Here is an 18383-nt window from a genome sequence, read left to right on the forward strand (position 1 = left end):
TTATTCATTGATTGTCTCGTGTTCCATCAGGACATTGAGTCTCTCATGTCAGAGGGAAATAAATCACGCACAGTTGCAGCTACCAACATGAATGAGGAGAGCAGTCGATCGCACGCTGTCTTCAACATCATCCTCACGCACACACTCAAAGACTTGGGCTCTGGGGTAAGATATCACCACACACACACACACAGCTGAACAGATTCAGACAGCACACATGACTTCTATTAAATGCTAATGAAGGAAAATATTTTAAAACATATGATGGTTCAGGTAATGTTGGTGCGAATGGCTGTCGGCGTAACTAGTGTTCATATCAGATAAAGACAAAATCCTGTTCGAACTTGATGGATAATTGCTTTATTCACCTTCCTTTTGTCATTTGGCCTTTTAAAAAGTTAAGTAGAAAATTGGTGTTGTGCTGCCAGCACTAGAGGTGTGTCTGGAGCCTGCTGACAGCATCGGGGTCAGGTCACAGTGCCCGTTGCATGCACTAGGGACTGCATGGGCAGTGGGGGCTGGCCAGTGTGTGTTCGTCACAGCCCAGTATCTTCTCCAAGATCTGCTACACCTTAGATTAAATGTATGCTCAAACTCCTTAACTTCATCCCAACCCTCTAAGCACTGTCTGCATATGTTAGTCTTTTCACTTAGGTATACTGCTGCTATTGGCTTCCAGTGTCATCAGGATACAATCTGTGTACTTAAACTGTCAAACGTTTGATTAGTCTGTGCAGCTGGCGAGTAAAAACGTAGTCACCAAATGAGATGATGTCAACTCTGCTATCTGACCAGGCACTCTAAGAATCATCCCATCTGACCCACATAGCCTCTCCTGCTTCTTGCTCTTATTTCCAGCGGAATTTGCTACCAGCGAAGCCTGTTAATAATTCACAGGCATGACTGTGAGTCTGTCAGCTGATACAGCCTGCTCTGTTTTCAAGGCACACCCAGTCAGTCACTAAGTTGGCCAGACAGCCAGTCAGTTGGTTCATCAAGCTAAACCAACAGCTAATGCATAAACTGCTTTGTCTGTGAGTGAGCCATATAGCTGACCCATCTCTTTCCTGTCTGTTTTGTCTTTGTTATAAATGAAACACATGTGAGCAATTGCCTGAAAATTCAACAAGTTAGCATTGTCCCTAATGACTCTCTGTCTTTGTAAGTATAATTTGAGCAACTTTCTTTTGCCATGCAAGGCTGGTTGTTAAGTATTTAGTACAACTTTTTGTTGCTTTGTGTGCTTTGATAAGCAGAACGGCAGTGATGAGAGACTTGCTCTCATTGTTGACTGCTGTGCACAGTATGTAAATACCTTTAGTGCTTCAAAATATTAGACTACTTAACAGTGTTCTCAGGGTGGAAAAACTGTCTATACCATATACCATAACCTGTCTTATGTGTATCACCTAAATACATAGATACATCCAGTGTTGAGTAAATAACAAGCATCCTGTCACATTAAAGCTCATCTGTGCCCCCTAATGGTGCAAACAGTGTTGGTAGCGGAAGACCTGTGATGAATTGACATGTTACAAAAGAAAAGGCAAGCTGACGAGCAGCAAAGTCACCCACTGCTGGATGAATCATTCTGATACTCTGACACTCCTTATATGATTTCCTCTCTGTCCTCATCTGACTCTGCAACCAAACCCTCAACTTGCACCTCAGTCAATATGCACTAAGACCTTATTTGCCACTAATCCTCAGTTGTTTTCCGTTTCCTCTCTTGCTAAATACATTTGGTAAGACTATTGGAATTTCTGTCAGGTCAAACATCCCAGGAATATTTTTATACCCCGGGGACATGTACCAGATCACATACTACGTCTTGCTGCTGTGTCCATTGTTCTATGTTGGTACCTTGAAGCTGATAGAAGAAGGCTGTAAAAATGCATGTCCTGCCTGCTGATCTGGTTACAGATCCAGGTATCATCTCTCTAGTCTCAGAAGTCACTTACACCTAACAAGAAAAAAGCTATGGTGTCTGGTATTTCCTTCTTATCACTATATCACTAGTCAGCCATATGTTAAGATATGCATAGGAACTTGGAATGGAAGATATCTGCCTATTGTACTCTAAACGTAAAAAACAGGAACAGCTACATACAAATATAAAAGGAAAGTCAATTTTAGTTTAATAGTGTTCCTCCCCAAGTCTGTCACTACCAGGTAACGCTGTATGCTACAAACAGGGGTCATTACTTTAGGGAGCTTGCTGAAATAGGCTGCAAAAATTGTGACTTCACATGTGCTGGTGTTCATAGTTAGCACCAAGTCTCCCTTTAATCACAGTTAAGGGCTCTATTTAAAAGTGGTCTATTTTTGGATCTTTTCGCTCTGTCCCAGATACACATCTCCTGTTTGTTTAATAATTTGCCTTACTCGGGCAAAACGAAAGCTGCAGTGAGTGTGAGGCTGATCTATATCACTGCTTCTTGAGGTTGATCTTTATCTTGGGTCTCCTGATAAGGAGAATATTCAAGTTTTGAGTTTGCTCTACCTGAGATTTTACTTTTGGCATGATTATATTATATTATATTGATTATATTGGGCTTTAGAAGTATAATGACCAGACTATTCAGATCAGCTGTAAACACACAGGACTTTTTCTGCTGATGTTTAGTTGATGTTCTGACGATCAGGTGATACAATCAGCCTTGTCAGACTGACTTCTGACATTCAGGCCCAGGTTGGGATGTGATATCCACCTCTTCAACAGCTCGTGAGGAGACACAGAGGGAGGCTTTCAACAAGAGACTGAAAGATGATGACATCACTTGGTTGGTAGAAGAACTGGAGAAGGGCACAGAAAGGATCTTCTCAACAAGAGTGTACAGAAATATTTAACCCGAACACACCTAACAGCACAAGTGAGGGACATTGAGATAGCTTGTTGTTTATCTCAGGGTTGTTTGATTTAATGCTTGTGATACACAAGACACGCAGTTGAAGGCTGTTGAGAACCCATCGTTAGATGGCCTTGCTGAGGTTGCACCTCCTTAGTGAATAATGGATCATCATAGTGTTGTCAAGCATCATGTGGATGCATTACTTCTTTCAGTAAGTGTTCTAGATAAACATCTTCTAATGGATCATGCTGGGGCTCCATGTTAAACTCCTACAATGGGAGGTATTTTTCTAATGTATAGTAGGTTGCTGAGTATTAATGTGACATTCTTTTGTTCATTAGACGACTGGCGAGAAGGTGAGTCGCCTGAGTCTGGTAGATTTGGCTGGAAGTGAACGAGCAGCGAAAACAGGAGCAGCAGGAGAGCGTCTGAAGGAGGGAAGCAATATCAACAAGTAAGCAGACATATACACAAAGTCATTTGTGCACATATATTTTTAGAGCAAGAGTGGCACTTTTTCAGCTCTTGCTAATGTCTTGATGTTTAAGCATTGTGCGTGTGTGTGTTTGCTAGATCTCTCACTACACTGGGTCTGGTGATCTCTGCGCTGGCTGAGCAGGGAACTGCTAAGAACAAGAACAAGTTTGTTCCATACAGAGATTCAGTTCTGACATGGCTGCTGAAGGTACTTACACAATAAACATAAATGTGCCCCAGAAGTGGCAGATTTGTTTTCTTGTTGTGAAAAATATATGTTTCATAAGTGTTGTTTTATTTCTCCTTTTCTGTCTCCTTATTCGGTCTTACTGTTTCTCTCCAGGACTGCCTGGGGGGCAATAGTCGCACAGCTATGGTTGCAACAGTAAGTCCTGCAGCAGACAACTATGAGGAGACACTATCAACGCTGCGGTATGCCGACCGAGCAAAGAACATTGTTAACCATGCTGTTGTCAATGAAGATCCCAATGCTCGCATCATTAGGGAGCTGCGGGAGGAAGTAGAGAAACTACGAGTACAGCTGACCCAGGCAGAGGTGAGATACCTTTAAAAAAAATCAACAAAAATAAAATAAAACCTGCTTTCCCTTTTTCTGATTTGATTTTTTTTTTCTTCAGTCTTTAAAAGCTCCAGAGCTAAAAGAGCGTCTGGAAGAATCTGAAAAGTTGATTCAAGAAATGACCATCACATGGGAGGAGAAGCTTCGCAAAACTGAAGAGATTGCACAAGTAAACATATTAAGCTGCTGTTCATAAACAGTGCCTGTGTAACTATATGTTGTATTTTACACAGCTATATATTGAATCAATAAAATAAACGCATTTCTTTTTCCTGTGTGTGTTTTTAGGAGCGTCAGAAGCAGTTAGAGAGTCTGGGTATTTCTCTGCAGTCTTCAGGGATTAAAGTTGGAGATGACAAGAGTTTTCTTGTCAACCTTAACGCTGATCCTGCCCTCAATGAACTGCTTGTGTACTACCTGAAGGTGCACACATACACAATTTCCTCTTATCTACATGACTGCAATTTAATGATCAAATCTGAATGTTATATCACATGTTGTCACAGAAAATCCTTACATAAGTTTAATTTTAGTGGGTGCTTATAAAAAAGTGTCTGGGAAAAGGGGAATTTATACAATTGTACAAAATCTTAGCATAAAAAGGCCTTCATGGAACAATAATGACGTTACTGTTACTGAGTCAGATCAGAAAAGATAAAAATGAGACAGAAGACGCAGCTAAATTTAGGTCAGCAAAAAAAAATGATGATGAGATGTTAGACTTGTTTGAAATTGAGCTTTGCTGGTAACGGATTGTCACATCTTGAATGTTTTTTTTCAGGAACACACAAAGGTGGGCTCAGCAGACTCCCAGGACATCCAACTGTGTGGGATGGGTATCCAAGCAGAACACTGTGTCATTGACATTACAGCAGAGACCGCTGTTATCATCACTCCCTACCGCAACGCTCGGTAAGGAACACTAGTGCCACAGGAAGTCCAGGTTAATGGGTAAAAAGGAACATATGTTTCTATCTTAGGTTTTCCAGACACAAACATTACCAGGGTTTAAAGTTGACTTAACCACCTGGGTGTTGCATTTTATTTACTATTTACCCATCTTGGATTACAGAGATTAAAATGGTAAATGTCACCACTGACTAATGTTATTGCTTTGTTTACTGCTGTCAAAGGACATGTGTCAATGGTTCTCCAGTAACCAACGCTCTACAGCTTCACCATGGAGACAGAATCCTCTGGGGAAACAATCACTTCTTTAGGTAACGTTTTTAAATGGCTAATAGTGTAAATTATTTCATATTCTTACTTTTGTCCTGCTCCACATTTTGAAATCTTTAAAGCTGCATCACACATTAGCCACTGACAGTGCTTATCCCAATTTAAGGATCAACCTTCCTAAGAGGCGCTCTCGAGGAGCAGAGGATGAGGAGAGTGAGGGCGGTGTGATGAAGAACAGTGGCAGCAGTGAGCAGTTGGATGCAGATGGTGACACAGCCAGTGAAGTGTCCAGTGAAGTCAGCTTCTCTTATGAATTTGCACAGACAGAGGTCATGATGAAGGCCTTGGGCAACAATGGTAATAGTTGATTTTCTACATATGCAGAACATAAGTCTCTTGCTTTAGTTTACTGCCTGTGTTCACTGCCTCCTCTGTATTGTGCGTTGTCAGACCCCATGCAGGTCATCCTTCAGTCTCTTGAGAGGCAGCACGAAGAAGAGAAGCGTTCTGCTCTGGAGCGACAGAGGCAGATGTACGAGCAGGAGCTCCAGCAGCTCCGCAAGAAGCTCAACCCAGACCGTTTATCCACTGGTCAGTCTGGAGGCCCGCCATCTGGCCAGCAAGGTCCAGGACAGCAGTCTCACTACCGCAGCCTGGAGAGACTCAGTATGGGAGGGATGAGCCATTCAACCAGTGCTCAGAGCAGACTGCGACAGTGGAGTGAGGACAGGTGTGTGTGTGTGTGTGTGTGTGTGTGTTCTCGTTATGAAGGTATGCTGGTCATGAACAAACATTTCCTCACCTCTCCTCTGTTTCCCCTTCTTATCTGCCATCTTTTCAGGGAAGTGCTGTTGGTGAAGAGTCTGCGGAGGTTAAGGGAGCAAATAGTGAGAGCAAACCTACTGGTGCAAGAAGCGTGTTTTATCGCAGAGGAGCTAGAAAGACACACTGAGTACAGAGTTACTCTGCAGATTCCAGCAGACAACCTCAACGCAAACCGCAAGGTCTCACACACAAACACTTCATGTATAGGTTTCTTGTCTGTTTTTCCCATGGACCCTGACCTAAATACATCTATGTGGGTATTTATAGAGGGATGCAGTGCTCAGCGAACCAGCGATTCAGGTCCGACGGCGGTGTCGAGGGAAACAGATTTGGAGTTTGGAGAAAATGGAAAATCGCCTGGTTGATATGAGAGAGCTTTACCAAGAATGGCAGGAGTACCATGTCCATAATCAAGACAACCCGGTCAGTGCAACCTTTTAAAAATATGCCTTGCCTGTCAAGGATTACAGCTTTTGCAATTGTGAATGGTAAGTGCTAAAAAAAACTTGTTTTTTGTTCTCCAGGTAATGCGCTCATATTTCCGTCGGGCAGACCCATTCTTTGATGAGCAAGAAAACCACAGTCTGATCGGCGTTGCCAACGTCTTCCTTTCCTGTCTATTCTATGACGTCAAACTGCAGTATGCTGTTCCCATCATCAACCAGAAGGGAGAGGTAGACTTAACTACACAGCTGTATTAGACCCACAGATACATGTTCTAGGTAAGGAAGGGATAAAGGTGGTTTTCCTCTCCTACTTGTGGTCAGGTTGCAGGGCGCCTGCATGTAGAGGTGATTAGGGTTGGAGGGGGCTTAGAGGACAACATGGCTGGAGGAGATGAAACTGACAACAACCAAGACATTGAAATTCAGGACCGCAAATTGGTTTGCATGGTAAGGTGCACTTACATGATCAGAAAGAATATTTGTTTACTTTCTAAATCTGTATTAATTGGATTGAGGCTGTTTAGGTGTGTAAATGAGCTTTGGTTTGTCTGCTGTCTGCAGATTAAGATCCTGCAAGCCACTGGTCTTCCTCAGTACCTGTCCAACTTCGTCTTCTGTCAGTATTCATTCTGGGACCAGCCTGAGCCCATCATTGTGGCTCCTGAAGTAGACCCATCATCTTCATCACCCAGCACCAAAGACCCACACTGCATGGTGGTGTTCGACAGCTGCAAGGTAAACAACCATGCAGCTTCCAAAAATACATCTAACAGAATTATTAGAAGTTGTTGGTATGACACTGGCCTTTTTGGGTACTGCAGGAGCTGGCGGTGTCAGTAAGTGAGGATTTCATTGAGTACCTCACAGAAGGGGCAGTGGCTATCGAGGTGTATGGACACAGACAGGCCGATGCAGGAAGAAACCCTGCACTGTGGGACCTCAGCATCATCCAGGCCAAAACACGCACACTACGAGACAGGTACACACACTCTCCTTTAAATCTTATTCTGCATGGTCTAGTTGGTCTGATAATGTTTGTATTTGCAGGTGGAGCGAGGTAACACGTCGCCTAGAGCTATGGATTCAAATCCTGGAGATAAATGAAAACGGAGACTTTGTCCCAGTGGAAGTGGTTCCTGCTAGAGACGTGCGGACTGGGGGAATCTTCCAGCTTCGTCAGGTAGAGAGCCAGCTGAAAGGCCATCCTCTAAATATTTAACTAGCATCTTATCCTCTAAACTTCTATGCCATGCTCCATCTCCAGGGTCAGTCGAGGAGAATCCAGGTAGAGGTGCACTCGGTTCAGGATTCTGGCACCATGCCTCTGATAGCAGAGATCCTGCTTGCAGTATCAGTGGGATGCGTGGAAATCACAAACACCACAGCAAACCAGGAAGTAGATGAGATGGACAGTTACCAGGTAGACAATACCGCTTTGTTTAATTTGTTTCATCATGTCCAAACTTGTAGTAATCGACTGAGTGGTGTGTTTGATAGGAAAGAGATCTGGAGCGCTTGCGGCGACAGTGGTTAGCTGCACTGACCAAGAGACAGGAATACCTCGACCAACACCTACAGAATCTGGTTAGCAAAGCAGGTAATACAAACACACATATTTACAATGTATTTCTGTAGCTATAGTTTGCAGGCGTCTTCAGAAACAGTGTGGTATTTTAATCTGTAGCTTTTATCAATCAAAATAACCTTGTTCACCCTCTCCACCCTGTACTGGACAGACAACGGAGTGCCTTTCCAAAAGGCCCACACAGCTGTGTTGTTGTCTGAAGGACCGTTACAGGAAATCTTTCCTGCCTTAAGCATTTAGACTATATATAACTCATCATCTTTGTGTCATAGATAACACTCTGACTGATTGTTGTGACAAACTAGCACACGGTGTAGCTCTTCAATTGCACACTATTGTTTTCGTACATAAATTTTATATTGCTTTTTTGTTCTAATAAATACCTTTAGAGATCTGTGTTCACTTTGCTGAGTGCCTGTATATTGCTGTTGTAACAGTGAAATTTCCCAGCTTGGGATGAATAAATAACTTTTATTCTATTATTTACAGAAAAGACAGAGGATGACATGGAGAGAGAGGCCCAGCTGCTTGAGTGGCGCTTGACTCTTACAGAGGAGAGAAATGCTGTCATGGTGCCCTCTGCTGGAAGCGGCATTCCTGGAGCACCTGCTGAATGGTACGTGTGTGTGTGTGTTTCTGATTTGATTTATTAAATTTTTCCTTCACTTTTTTCAGTACAGTCAAACAATTACATTACCATTACAAGTGTGTTTTTGTGCACAGGGTACCACTGCCAGGCATGGAAACTCATATTCCTGTCCTCTTCCTGAACCTCAAACGTATGAAAGTTCTTTGATTTATATCCACATATTTGTTTTAGTACTTACAGGTAAAATTTTCATTTTTTTTATTATTTCCCTAGCTGATGACCTTAGCTCTCAAGACCAGTTTGAGGTTCCTGAGGCAGGAGGCTGGGATGCCACCTTGAGTGGAGAGGATGAGGATGACTTCTTTGACCTACAGATTGTCAAACACTACGATGGAGAGGTGAGGATGAGCCTCTGTGGGGCATCTTTGTGGCACCCTTCAGAGCCACTGAAGAAACATATTCATAAAATGTGCTCTATGACTTGCAGGTGAAAGCCGAGGCTTCATGGGACTCTACTGTTCATGAGTGTCCCCAGCTAAGTCGTGGCGGAGTGTGGCCAGACCAGCGTGTCTATCTGACGGTTCGAGTGGTCGTACAGCTCAGCCACCCTGCCGACATGCAGCTGGTGCTGAGAAAGAGAATCTGTGTCAATGTTAACCCGGGCCGCCAGGGGTTTGCCCACAACTTTCTCCGAAGGATGTCAACCCGCAGCACCATACCTGGCTGTGGTGTCACCTTTGAGGTGGTCTCCAACATCCCAGGGGTAAGATCAATAACGGGATCAAGGCATTGGTAGGCTTTACTAGTCGGATGATTCAACACAACTTTTATTCATTTGACCTTTTGTTTCATTTTGTCATTAGGATGCTCCAGGCTCAGAGGACAGAGAGATGCTGGCCAGACTCGCTGCTAACGCACACAACAGTTCATCTGGAGACGACGAGGCAGCCATTGAGAAATACCTGCGCAGTGTTCTGAGTCTAGAAAACATCCTGACCCTGGATAGACTCAGACAGGTAGATGGAGAACACTGAAGAACTGTAGACAGAAATTAAATCAGCTGCTTAATAGGCGGCCATATAGTCATAATACTTTTTTCTTTATTCTTCTATTCTGATGATTCTAAATGTCTCTGTGAATCAGGAGGTGGCAGTGAAGGAGCAGCTGGCTGGCAGAGGGAGGAATAACAGAAGGAGCCTAAGCTCTCCTTCTGTCCACAGGGTAAATGCGAAAAATAGAATGTTTGATATTTGATACTGAAATAGAATATGACTTTTCAAAATACTCAGTTTCTCTCTAATCCCTCAGCTGTCTGGAAGTAGACAAGACCTTTCTACAACCTGCCTGCTGGACGATAAGGTATAATAACCATATTGTACCTAAGCATAGGTCTGCTGGCACAGTGTCATGATAATTCAGTCAAACCAATATGCTGTCTACTTTGCCGCTTCTCAGGGTCGTTGGGAGAGTCAGCAGGACATCTTCATGCCCTCTCAATTTCAACGTACCCTACCCCGCCCAGCCTCTTCCCCCTCCACCTACTCCACCTCCCCCTCTTCATCCTCATCACCCTTCCCCATCACGCCCCAACAGAGCCAGGAACCAGAGCAAGGTAAAGCTCACTTCACACTGTCTTCTCCTCGCCATGCTCCACCATCTTCCCTTCAAGTCCTCCACTTATTCTTCTTCTCATCTCCTCAGTTCTTTTTGCAGCGCTCCTCTTCACTTCATTCTCTTTTTTTAGCCTGCTGTTCCCTAAACACCACATCCTATCACATAATGCTCTTAATTGTCTTCACTCTGTGTCCTTCTGTCCCAGTACAAGTGTAATATTCATCCTTCTACCCACTGTGCTTCTCCAGCCATTTGGCATTGATTGAACACAGTGTACCCTTCTCTCACACCTCTCCTCATAATCATCAAAACTTTTTAAAGTCTGGTGTGATCAATCTGAATGTTTCTGTCAGCTAATAATTCATACTGATTTCTATTCCATGTCAGAATACATGTGACTGTAAACTCATTTAGATTAATTCTGTTAAAAAATGAACAGAATTAATAATTGTTTTTTCCGATTTACAGTTTAGTGATATTGACCATTTTAAAATCAATCATCTATGTGTTAGTGTGTATTATGGCTAGTTTCTGTCAGTCTATCACTGTTTTGGGGGTTTTGTTTGCCATTTTCTAGGCTTGCTGTCAACTTCGGGTCTTAATCTTTCACACCTCCTCTGCCTCCTGGACCTTCTCCTGTTTCCTTGCTTCTTTCCTCTCTTCTTCCTCCATCCCCTCCCCACCCCTCCCCCAGGTCGTTTAGGACTTGCTGCCTCTTATCTTTCAGTTAAGGCGCTGGTTCCTCAGATGCCCAAACTGCTCAAGTCTCTGTTTCCAGCTCGAGATGACAAGAAGGAGCTGAGACCTTCACCGCACAACCAGCAGGTCAGCAGAGCTAGAATACAATCCATACAGTCCACAATCACAGGCCATGTGTCCTTCATTGATCAGCTGCACTAGAGAAAGTCACTATTGACCTACTTTTCTTTTTGTGGAGGCAAAATATATCAAGTGTATTTTCTAATATGTGACATTTGTTACATATGTGCATTCATGTGCTCTTATTTTCTTGGTATGACCTTGTTTGTCTGCAGCATGTGCCTCGCATCGTGACATCATCAGGAGGGGACGACAGAGGCAAGACTGAGACGGTGAGATGAGGCATCATCTTTTTCACCTTATGTTCTGATCTCGTCTCAGTTTATTTGGTGCGGTTGTATGAGCATTAGCTTTAGATCTGTCTTTATAAAGAACTGTCTGTTTGTACATTCATATTTGTATTGGTTATATCAGTTCTTCCTGATTGCACCAATATAAAGAATTAAAAGAGCCAAGGACTCTTGTAGGAAGGATTCTCTTTCCTGCTGGCCTAAACTGAGATTACAACATTTTTTTGGAAGCTGATAATTATTGTTAATCATTTTGTTATTTTGCCTTGTCTGCATGCTCTCGTCTGTCCCTGTGTTCCTGCGGCAACCGTTGGTTTCCTGTAGGCCGCTAATCTACGGCCCCTCTCCAAAGACAGACGGGCTGAGTTCCCAGATGTTCCTTCTCTTCCCGTGCATGACCCGCATGACACCACCCCCCTCAGCCCCCTCAGCCAATCGTCAAGCGGCTACTTCTCCACTAGTGTTTCTACAGTTACCCTGTCTGATGTCCTCCAACCCTCCTCCTCATCTTCCTCCCTCCTGGCTGCTGAGACAACATTACCCACAAATCCCCAGCAGCAGCAGGGTGCTGACAGGAACGATATTATGACCTCTCCTTCTCAGTGTGGTGCCAAGATGGCCGTCGTCGCTCTACCTGCATCCCACAGCTCAGCCAATCATAACAACATCTCAGCGGAAATTGTGTCTGAAAAGAAGCTGGTAAACTCAGAAGGAGAAGGCTTTGAGAGACTGGAGATATTTGTGGATGATGAAGAGCGTCGTAATGATGACATACTGCCTGATTGGCTGACAGAAGGGGCGTATGTTACAGTAGGAGCCAGTAAGGCGGGGACAGTACGCTACGTGGGAATGACGCAGTTTGCTGAAGGAGTGTGGGTGGGGGTGGAGCTTGACACTCCTGTCGGTGAGAAATCACTTTGTTTTTTATTACTGACTGGATCGATAGATCCCATGCTACACTGCCAAATGGCTTTTTTACAGGGTATGATGATATTTAATATATTCTCCTTACAGGTAAGAATGATGGCTCGGTCGGAGGTCATCGGTATTTCCAGTGTAAACCAGGTTATGGGGTGCTGGTCCGCCCAGACCGGCTGTCCTGCCGCGATCGAACCAGTCGACGGACGGGCGAGTTTGCCCCTCCTGCTCATGTCCCTGTCCTGCGAGGAGAAGCCGTTATTGGTCGCCGGGGGGAGAACCGCAAGTCCTGGAGCAGCTGAGACGGGAAACTAGGAGCTGGATGGGAGAGATGAACTCCCCACTATCCTCCTCCTCGTCCACTCTCCTTCTCCTCCCAGCTATGCAATTGGCTCATGCATCACAACTGACCTACTGCCTAACCTCATCTAGATGGAAACTACAGTCACTACATCCATTCATAGAAAAGGAATGGAAATAGACTATAGACAGTGAAGAAACCTTTCAGAGCAAGTGTAAGTAAGTTGAAGAAAGACTATGCAGAGTATATTGAAGTCTAAGGAAGTACTGGTTCATCATCATGTGGGAACATTGCAGTCAATGGGAAGACTGCTGAGAGCAAACGGTAGCAAACTGAGGAACATACTTGGACCAGTGGGGATGTGGATTAGACACTGCAGGCTGGATGATTTGTCTCAGATGCTTTCTGAGCTGCTTTACAGGGATGCAAACAAGTCACATTAGATCATTTGGTTGGGAGGGGGACATGATTTTCTTTGCCCCGTTTGCTTTTTGTCTAAATTTTTATCTTTATTTTATTACTTTTTAATTCTCATTAGTCATTTTGTTAGCCTGTCAATGCTACTTTAATGCCATACAGATTTCTAACCACACAAGCTGAAAAGTACAGTACACAGAAATTTGAATTATCTTGTGTTTCTACACCATATCCCTGTGCTTCCTGTCATTGTAAATGAACAGAACTTTTAATTTTAAACACTTTTTTAAAGTGACAAACTTTTTTTAAAAAGTGATATAAACCTAACACATACCAGTAACACTGTGATAGCAGGCCTTTAGCTGCATTTTCACATGTGATGTGTTTGCATCCCTGCATACGATGTCTCTACCTGAGACCTTATGTCCCAGAATTCCCTGCAACAGCTGCCACTCAAACTACGGTAACCTTGCAATCTCCAGGTCCAGTTTGCAGACTTAACTTTGACTCATTGTTTGACACTTGTCTCTCCTTCCTGGACTACTTTTGAAGATACTTCGATCCTCCCAGAATGTGCCTTCACCATGGCTTAGTTTGCATTTTTTTCTTCTGTATATTTAAATTGTATTGGTTGTGTTTGTGTTGAAGAGAATGCCTTGTGCTAAGTGTGAGGTGATCTCAGGGACTGCAGAGGGGAAAGGCAAAGGTTGGTGTGTGTGCGTGCGTGCACGTTCGTGTCTGTAAAGTGTGTTCGTATTTGTAAAAGTTGTACAGTGTTGCCCTATGTGCACAAGTGCATGTTAATGTAGTTGTGCCGGTGTTAAAGATTAGCTGTGTAGAACAGGAAGAGTCATGTCCTTGTTGGACAAAGCCACTATGGGAGCATGTTGGGAGGCTTTAAAAGTCGATTTTGCACTGGAGATGTTGGATAAGAAGCTTCTGTATGTGATCAGAACGTGACTGTGGTTATGATGCAGTGAGACGGAGGACTGTCCCTCAAAGCAGCCGAGGTCATTTGAAGGGATGGGTCTGAATGGGTTGGTTCAGGTGTTTGTTTCGAGTCCTGTTAATCCTCTGTAAGTGACAGGTGAGATCTGGACACCAGGAGGCGCTGTCCGAGCAGAATTTTGGTGGCGTGTTGACGGAACTGAGATGTATGGAGGAAAAGAAAGTGATTTTCTGCTGGATATTTCAAGCTTCAGAATGGGATTATTTTGCTTCTATGCATCATTTTTAAAAAGAACCTTCAGCTTTGTTTTTAAGTACTGACACATTTGGGAAAATGGTAAAGTATGAAACTATTCAAACATTCCTTACTCATCAGTTAAACACCAATAATATTGACACACACAGCTCTATTGATGAGGAACGTGTTCGATGTTACTTGTTTCTACACAAGAAATCAAGACGGCAGATTATCATTTTTATTTTTATTGTTGATTTTAGGGCAGACAGCAAGCAGTGGTTAACTGAAAATAAAAGTCAAACTTCTGTTTTAGATTAAGCAAATATTTACGAATTGCCTGATGAGTCCTGATGGCATTTGATACATTAAATAAAGTGGAGAACTTCTTTAATAAGCAAGAGTTTATCCAGGTTTGAGTGTCCAGGTGATGCCGTCTCACATAGTGAGCCATAGGCATAGACTGATGTAAGAGTGGGACATGAATATTTCATCATTGCTTCGGATACTTTAACACTGTGTTTCATTCACAGTTTGAGTTCATATCCTGATGAAGACCCTGAATTTTGTATCTTACATGTTTGTAATTTCAGCTGAGGCAAGTTTTGCTGTCAGTAGCTGTTTCCATGGTGACAGTTTATCCATATATACTGAGTATGTATATAAATACATTATCTGGAGTACTGCATGCATGTCAGTGCCCTCAGTATGTACAAACATTATCATGTTCATTTATCATGCGCCTTCTTAATTTAAAGGGGCATAAATTGACTATTTATATTTAATTGCTTGTACACATGCCTTTATCGCATGAAAATTGATAAAGCCTTTTTATTTGAATTAATATTGCACAAATGATTTGCTGCTATTAGCATTGTAAATTTAGCTGTAAATGGATGAGTTGATTTATCCAACACTCTCTTATCTTGTACTGTATGCTAGATTGGACTTCAGTAGTTTTGGGATCTCAAATGGACTAAAGTCAGCGCTTTTGGTTCAATATATTTTTTATGAAGCAGTAAAAATTCCTACCAATGAGGCACTTTGTCATATGAGCCTTGAAGAAGAGAGTCAGATTTATTTTCTGGGTGAAAATAACCTCCATATTGGTTTTCAAAGAGGACAGAGGAAACTATAGAGTTGCATTTAAATTGACAAGTGAGTCAAGGCAAAAGTATATCACCATTGACCTCTTTATTATCTGTGTATTTATTATCTGGCCTTAGAGCCTGTGACCCTGGAGTCCTCTGATTGGTTGGTGGATGTCTGGTATGCTGTTGGTTGGCGGGTTGTAAAAAGCTGTTTAGGTTGGACTCTTGTTGGGTTTGTTTTTATGATATTTTGGTTCATAAATGTTTGGTGGTGATGAAGGAAGGAGGCAGTTTTTTCTGTGTCTTTGTGTGTGTGTGTGTGTGTGTGAATGTTGGTTGAACCTGGCTCTGATTCAGTTGTGTCTGTGCATCTTTGCCAAGATGGGAAATGACCACCAGTTGCCACTTCACTTACAGTTCCTGGGAGTAGGAGCAGCAAACCTCCAGCCTCTCTGCTCTCCATTTAAAATTCCAGTCTCTGTGGCCACTGGACTTTCCCCATCCTGGTCTCTGCTCAGACACTGTTTTAGGGGTTTGAGATCACTTCAGGCTTTCTGGATATCCTTTTTGTTTTTTTGTTACTGTGCCTCAGAAACCATGTAACCATCTTCCACACACTGTTTTCATATCAGCGCTTCAACTAATTTGCACAAAAAGTCTCCAGAGAGAATTGAAGTTAACTCTTGAAACACTTGTATATTGAAGAAGTGATTTTTTTTTTATGATTCAGTGTTTTGGAGCAATATTCCTTCACTCAGTGCTTGACCGCATTTCAAACGATTTTACGCAGTGACAAAAACTCACAGCACACACTCTGTAATTCTCCATGTAGTTTGCAGCATCATAAATGTTTCGCTGTGTCAAGTGTGATGGTAACTATGGTAGATGCACACAATGTACAGAGCAACAAAAGCCATTTCAGTGAGAAACTGTACAAAGGAAAGTAGCAGTAGTCGTCGCTATTGTCATTTCAGCTGTCTCCATCTCTGCCACTGCAGAGATTAGAGCAAAGCCAACAGTATTACTTATGTGACTGTGTAATCCATCAGAACCACCGTTAAGTTTATTTTTATTAATGTGATTTGGATCTCAGCATAGTCAGCTCTGTGTGAGGCTTCAGCCCCTCAGAGTGTTTGTTTAGTGGTTTTTTGTTTAAGTGCATTTACTTTGCTCAGAATGGGTCCCATATCTCTGTTGGATTTCTTGTGGCTGTGTGCTGCGTATGGGACGTTCTCATCTGGAGCAACCCCCTGCCTTAATGTGGCCTTCAACCTGGAACCAGACTGGTTTTAGCAGGAACAATCTCAGCGCTCTAACTAAACACGCTGTACTCGACAGTAAACCCTCAGCATACTGTGTCATTAAAAGAGGGTCATTCCAAAACCACAAAAACACCCTTCTGGTTTCCTGTAAAATCAGAAAGACTTTCTTCTGGTCATTTTGGTCACGGGAGCTGTCAGGTTTATTGCTCTGTTCCACCAGAAATGAGGCTGATGTGTCGCCTCTCTCAGTGGGTGCTGGTAAACCTGAAATAGGAATTTTATATAGAAACCATATAACCCACCACTGCCCTGCAGCAGCGTGCCTCAGAGCCACCTGTGATCAGATCAGATCTTGTCATTTTTTTGGGTTTGTATTGGTTAAATAGCTCCTGCCTCTGTAGTCAGTTTTCACCTCATAACTACCTCTGTCCCTGCTCCTGGTTGCCACCTGCCACCCCCCACTATAAAGAGTTGATGCACCTGATGCTGATCTGGTTGCAACCAGTCCCCCTTTACTAGAATAACAAACAAGCAATACGTGGCCATGATGCAATACAGCCTTGTTGCAGGTGCTCCCCCCCCACCCCTCCCATTTAACGGCAGTGTCCGATTATTTCAACATGTGGCTCTGCTTTCCAGGAAAATTTGCGCCTTCTCTTCCTCATTCTTCTGCTCCTCTTCCTCCTCCTGGTGCATTTGAATAGCAGTTGGTATCTGTATTCCTCTGCGGTACCAGCAGCCATATTGTAGTGAGCTGTGTAAAGATGTAAAGCTAAATAATTGCTTATGGAGCTTCGGTGCTTGCTAAGTCAGGGAGATTACTCCTCCATCTTTCCAGTCCTGTAACTATTCACACTTCAGCTGAAGGAAATACTAATAATAATAAAAAAGGTTTAACGTGGCCTCGGCCTGATCAACAGTATTACTATATCTGTGATCCTAACTAATTATTATCAGTCACTGCTACAGTTGATTCTGTGGAGCGGGTTTGTCATCTGTATGTGTGAGAGTGGTTGTTCTATGTATGTATGTATGTGTATATATGCGCATATTAAGACTTATAAAAAGAAAAATCTGAGCACAAGTTTGGGTTTTGATTAATTTAATTGTTTTATGTAATTCTATGCTGCAATCCAAAGAATAAATGTGTATTATAATACATTTATAATTTTCATTTTTTATCATCTGAATAGTAATCTGGTAAGGAAAAATAAAAAGAGAGGAATATTAAGAGTATCTGTTGTTTATTTGTGTGGGGCAGTTGTTTGTAATTGAAATGCTAAATACACTAAATGTTCACAGGGATGTTAAAGGATTTGTTAAGATGACTGAAAAATATTGTAGCTTCAATGTTTGTATTTTATTACACAGCCCACTGCACACGCTCATTAGTTTCCCTCTCGCCGCTCGGATGTAAACAAAACACGCAGCGTGGAGTCTGATCAGTTTTTATTCCCTTGTAAATAGAATATCAATAAAAACACACCTTAAAAATAACAAATAAGGTTTATCCAACAGATGAAAAAGTAACAAAAGACATGTAGAATTTCTACATAGTGATTACACAACAGTCTACCGTCCAAAAAAGGCACTAAATCTTGAAATAGAAAATAACAGGAGGATAAACTGATACAACAAACATCCTGCTGAGGTTCCATTTTTTTGTTTTTGTTTTGTAGAGCTTTAATGAAGAGCTTATTGCCAGAATGAAATGGCAACCACCATTTTTCAGCTGCTGAAGTAATTCCAGTCACTGGATGGTTAAATGAGAACATTAAGACTGGAAGGTCTGCATCGTCTGTCAACTGCATGAACGATATTTGTCTTTTTGTTTCATCTATTAACAAAAAAAACGTATAGAAATGTTAGACTGCATTTCACAACACTGACTTACTACATGAGAACAACATCCAGTTCTGAGGCATGGACTGTCTGAATCCATCACACTGGATTCC

The 18383-nt window shown here is 42.5% G+C and overlaps 1 protein-coding gene across 3 annotated transcripts in view; it reads left to right on the forward strand.

The window, feature by feature from the left end:
• kif13ba (kinesin family member 13Ba) overlaps positions 1 to 17659 on the forward strand; it is a 31885-nt gene extending 14226 nt beyond the window's left edge. For 2 of the 3 annotated variants that reach the window (XM_028401102.1, XM_028401103.1), the window contains 31 exons: positions 31 to 165; positions 3194 to 3306; positions 3426 to 3537; positions 3673 to 3885; positions 3968 to 4078; positions 4198 to 4332; positions 4691 to 4821; positions 5043 to 5129; positions 5255 to 5445; positions 5539 to 5818; positions 5930 to 6092; positions 6181 to 6336; positions 6438 to 6587; positions 6681 to 6806; positions 6921 to 7094; positions 7181 to 7338; positions 7407 to 7539; positions 7624 to 7779; positions 7857 to 7956; positions 8434 to 8560; positions 8668 to 8723; positions 8807 to 8931; positions 9021 to 9296; positions 9397 to 9549; positions 9677 to 9754; positions 9842 to 9892; positions 9989 to 10145; positions 10842 to 10972; positions 11182 to 11238; positions 11581 to 12160; positions 12271 to 17659. In XM_028401102.1, the coding sequence (XP_028256903.1) occupies positions 31 to 165; positions 3194 to 3306; positions 3426 to 3537; positions 3673 to 3885; positions 3968 to 4078; positions 4198 to 4332; positions 4691 to 4821; positions 5043 to 5129; positions 5255 to 5445; positions 5539 to 5818; positions 5930 to 6092; positions 6181 to 6336; positions 6438 to 6587; positions 6681 to 6806; positions 6921 to 7094; positions 7181 to 7338; positions 7407 to 7539; positions 7624 to 7779; positions 7857 to 7956; positions 8434 to 8560; positions 8668 to 8723; positions 8807 to 8931; positions 9021 to 9296; positions 9397 to 9549; positions 9677 to 9754; positions 9842 to 9892; positions 9989 to 10145; positions 10842 to 10972; positions 11182 to 11238; positions 11581 to 12160; positions 12271 to 12476 (4821 nt within the window). In that variant the 3' untranslated portion in view covers positions 12477 to 17659. The remainder of the gene's footprint in view (positions 1 to 30; positions 166 to 3193; positions 3307 to 3425; positions 3538 to 3672; positions 3886 to 3967; positions 4079 to 4197; positions 4333 to 4690; positions 4822 to 5042; positions 5130 to 5254; positions 5446 to 5538; positions 5819 to 5929; positions 6093 to 6180; positions 6337 to 6437; positions 6588 to 6680; positions 6807 to 6920; positions 7095 to 7180; positions 7339 to 7406; positions 7540 to 7623; positions 7780 to 7856; positions 7957 to 8433; positions 8561 to 8667; positions 8724 to 8806; positions 8932 to 9020; positions 9297 to 9396; positions 9550 to 9676; positions 9755 to 9841; positions 9893 to 9988; positions 10146 to 10841; positions 10973 to 11181; positions 11239 to 11580; positions 12161 to 12270) is intronic. The other variant, XM_028401104.1, reaches the window with a different exon arrangement.
• Positions 17660 to 18383: the final 724 nt, after the last annotated feature.

The sequence above is a fragment of the Parambassis ranga genome, chromosome 3 (genome assembly GCF_900634625.1).
Source record: "Parambassis ranga chromosome 3, fParRan2.1, whole genome shotgun sequence".
Lineage (NCBI taxonomy): Eukaryota > Metazoa > Chordata > Actinopteri > Ambassidae > Parambassis > Parambassis ranga.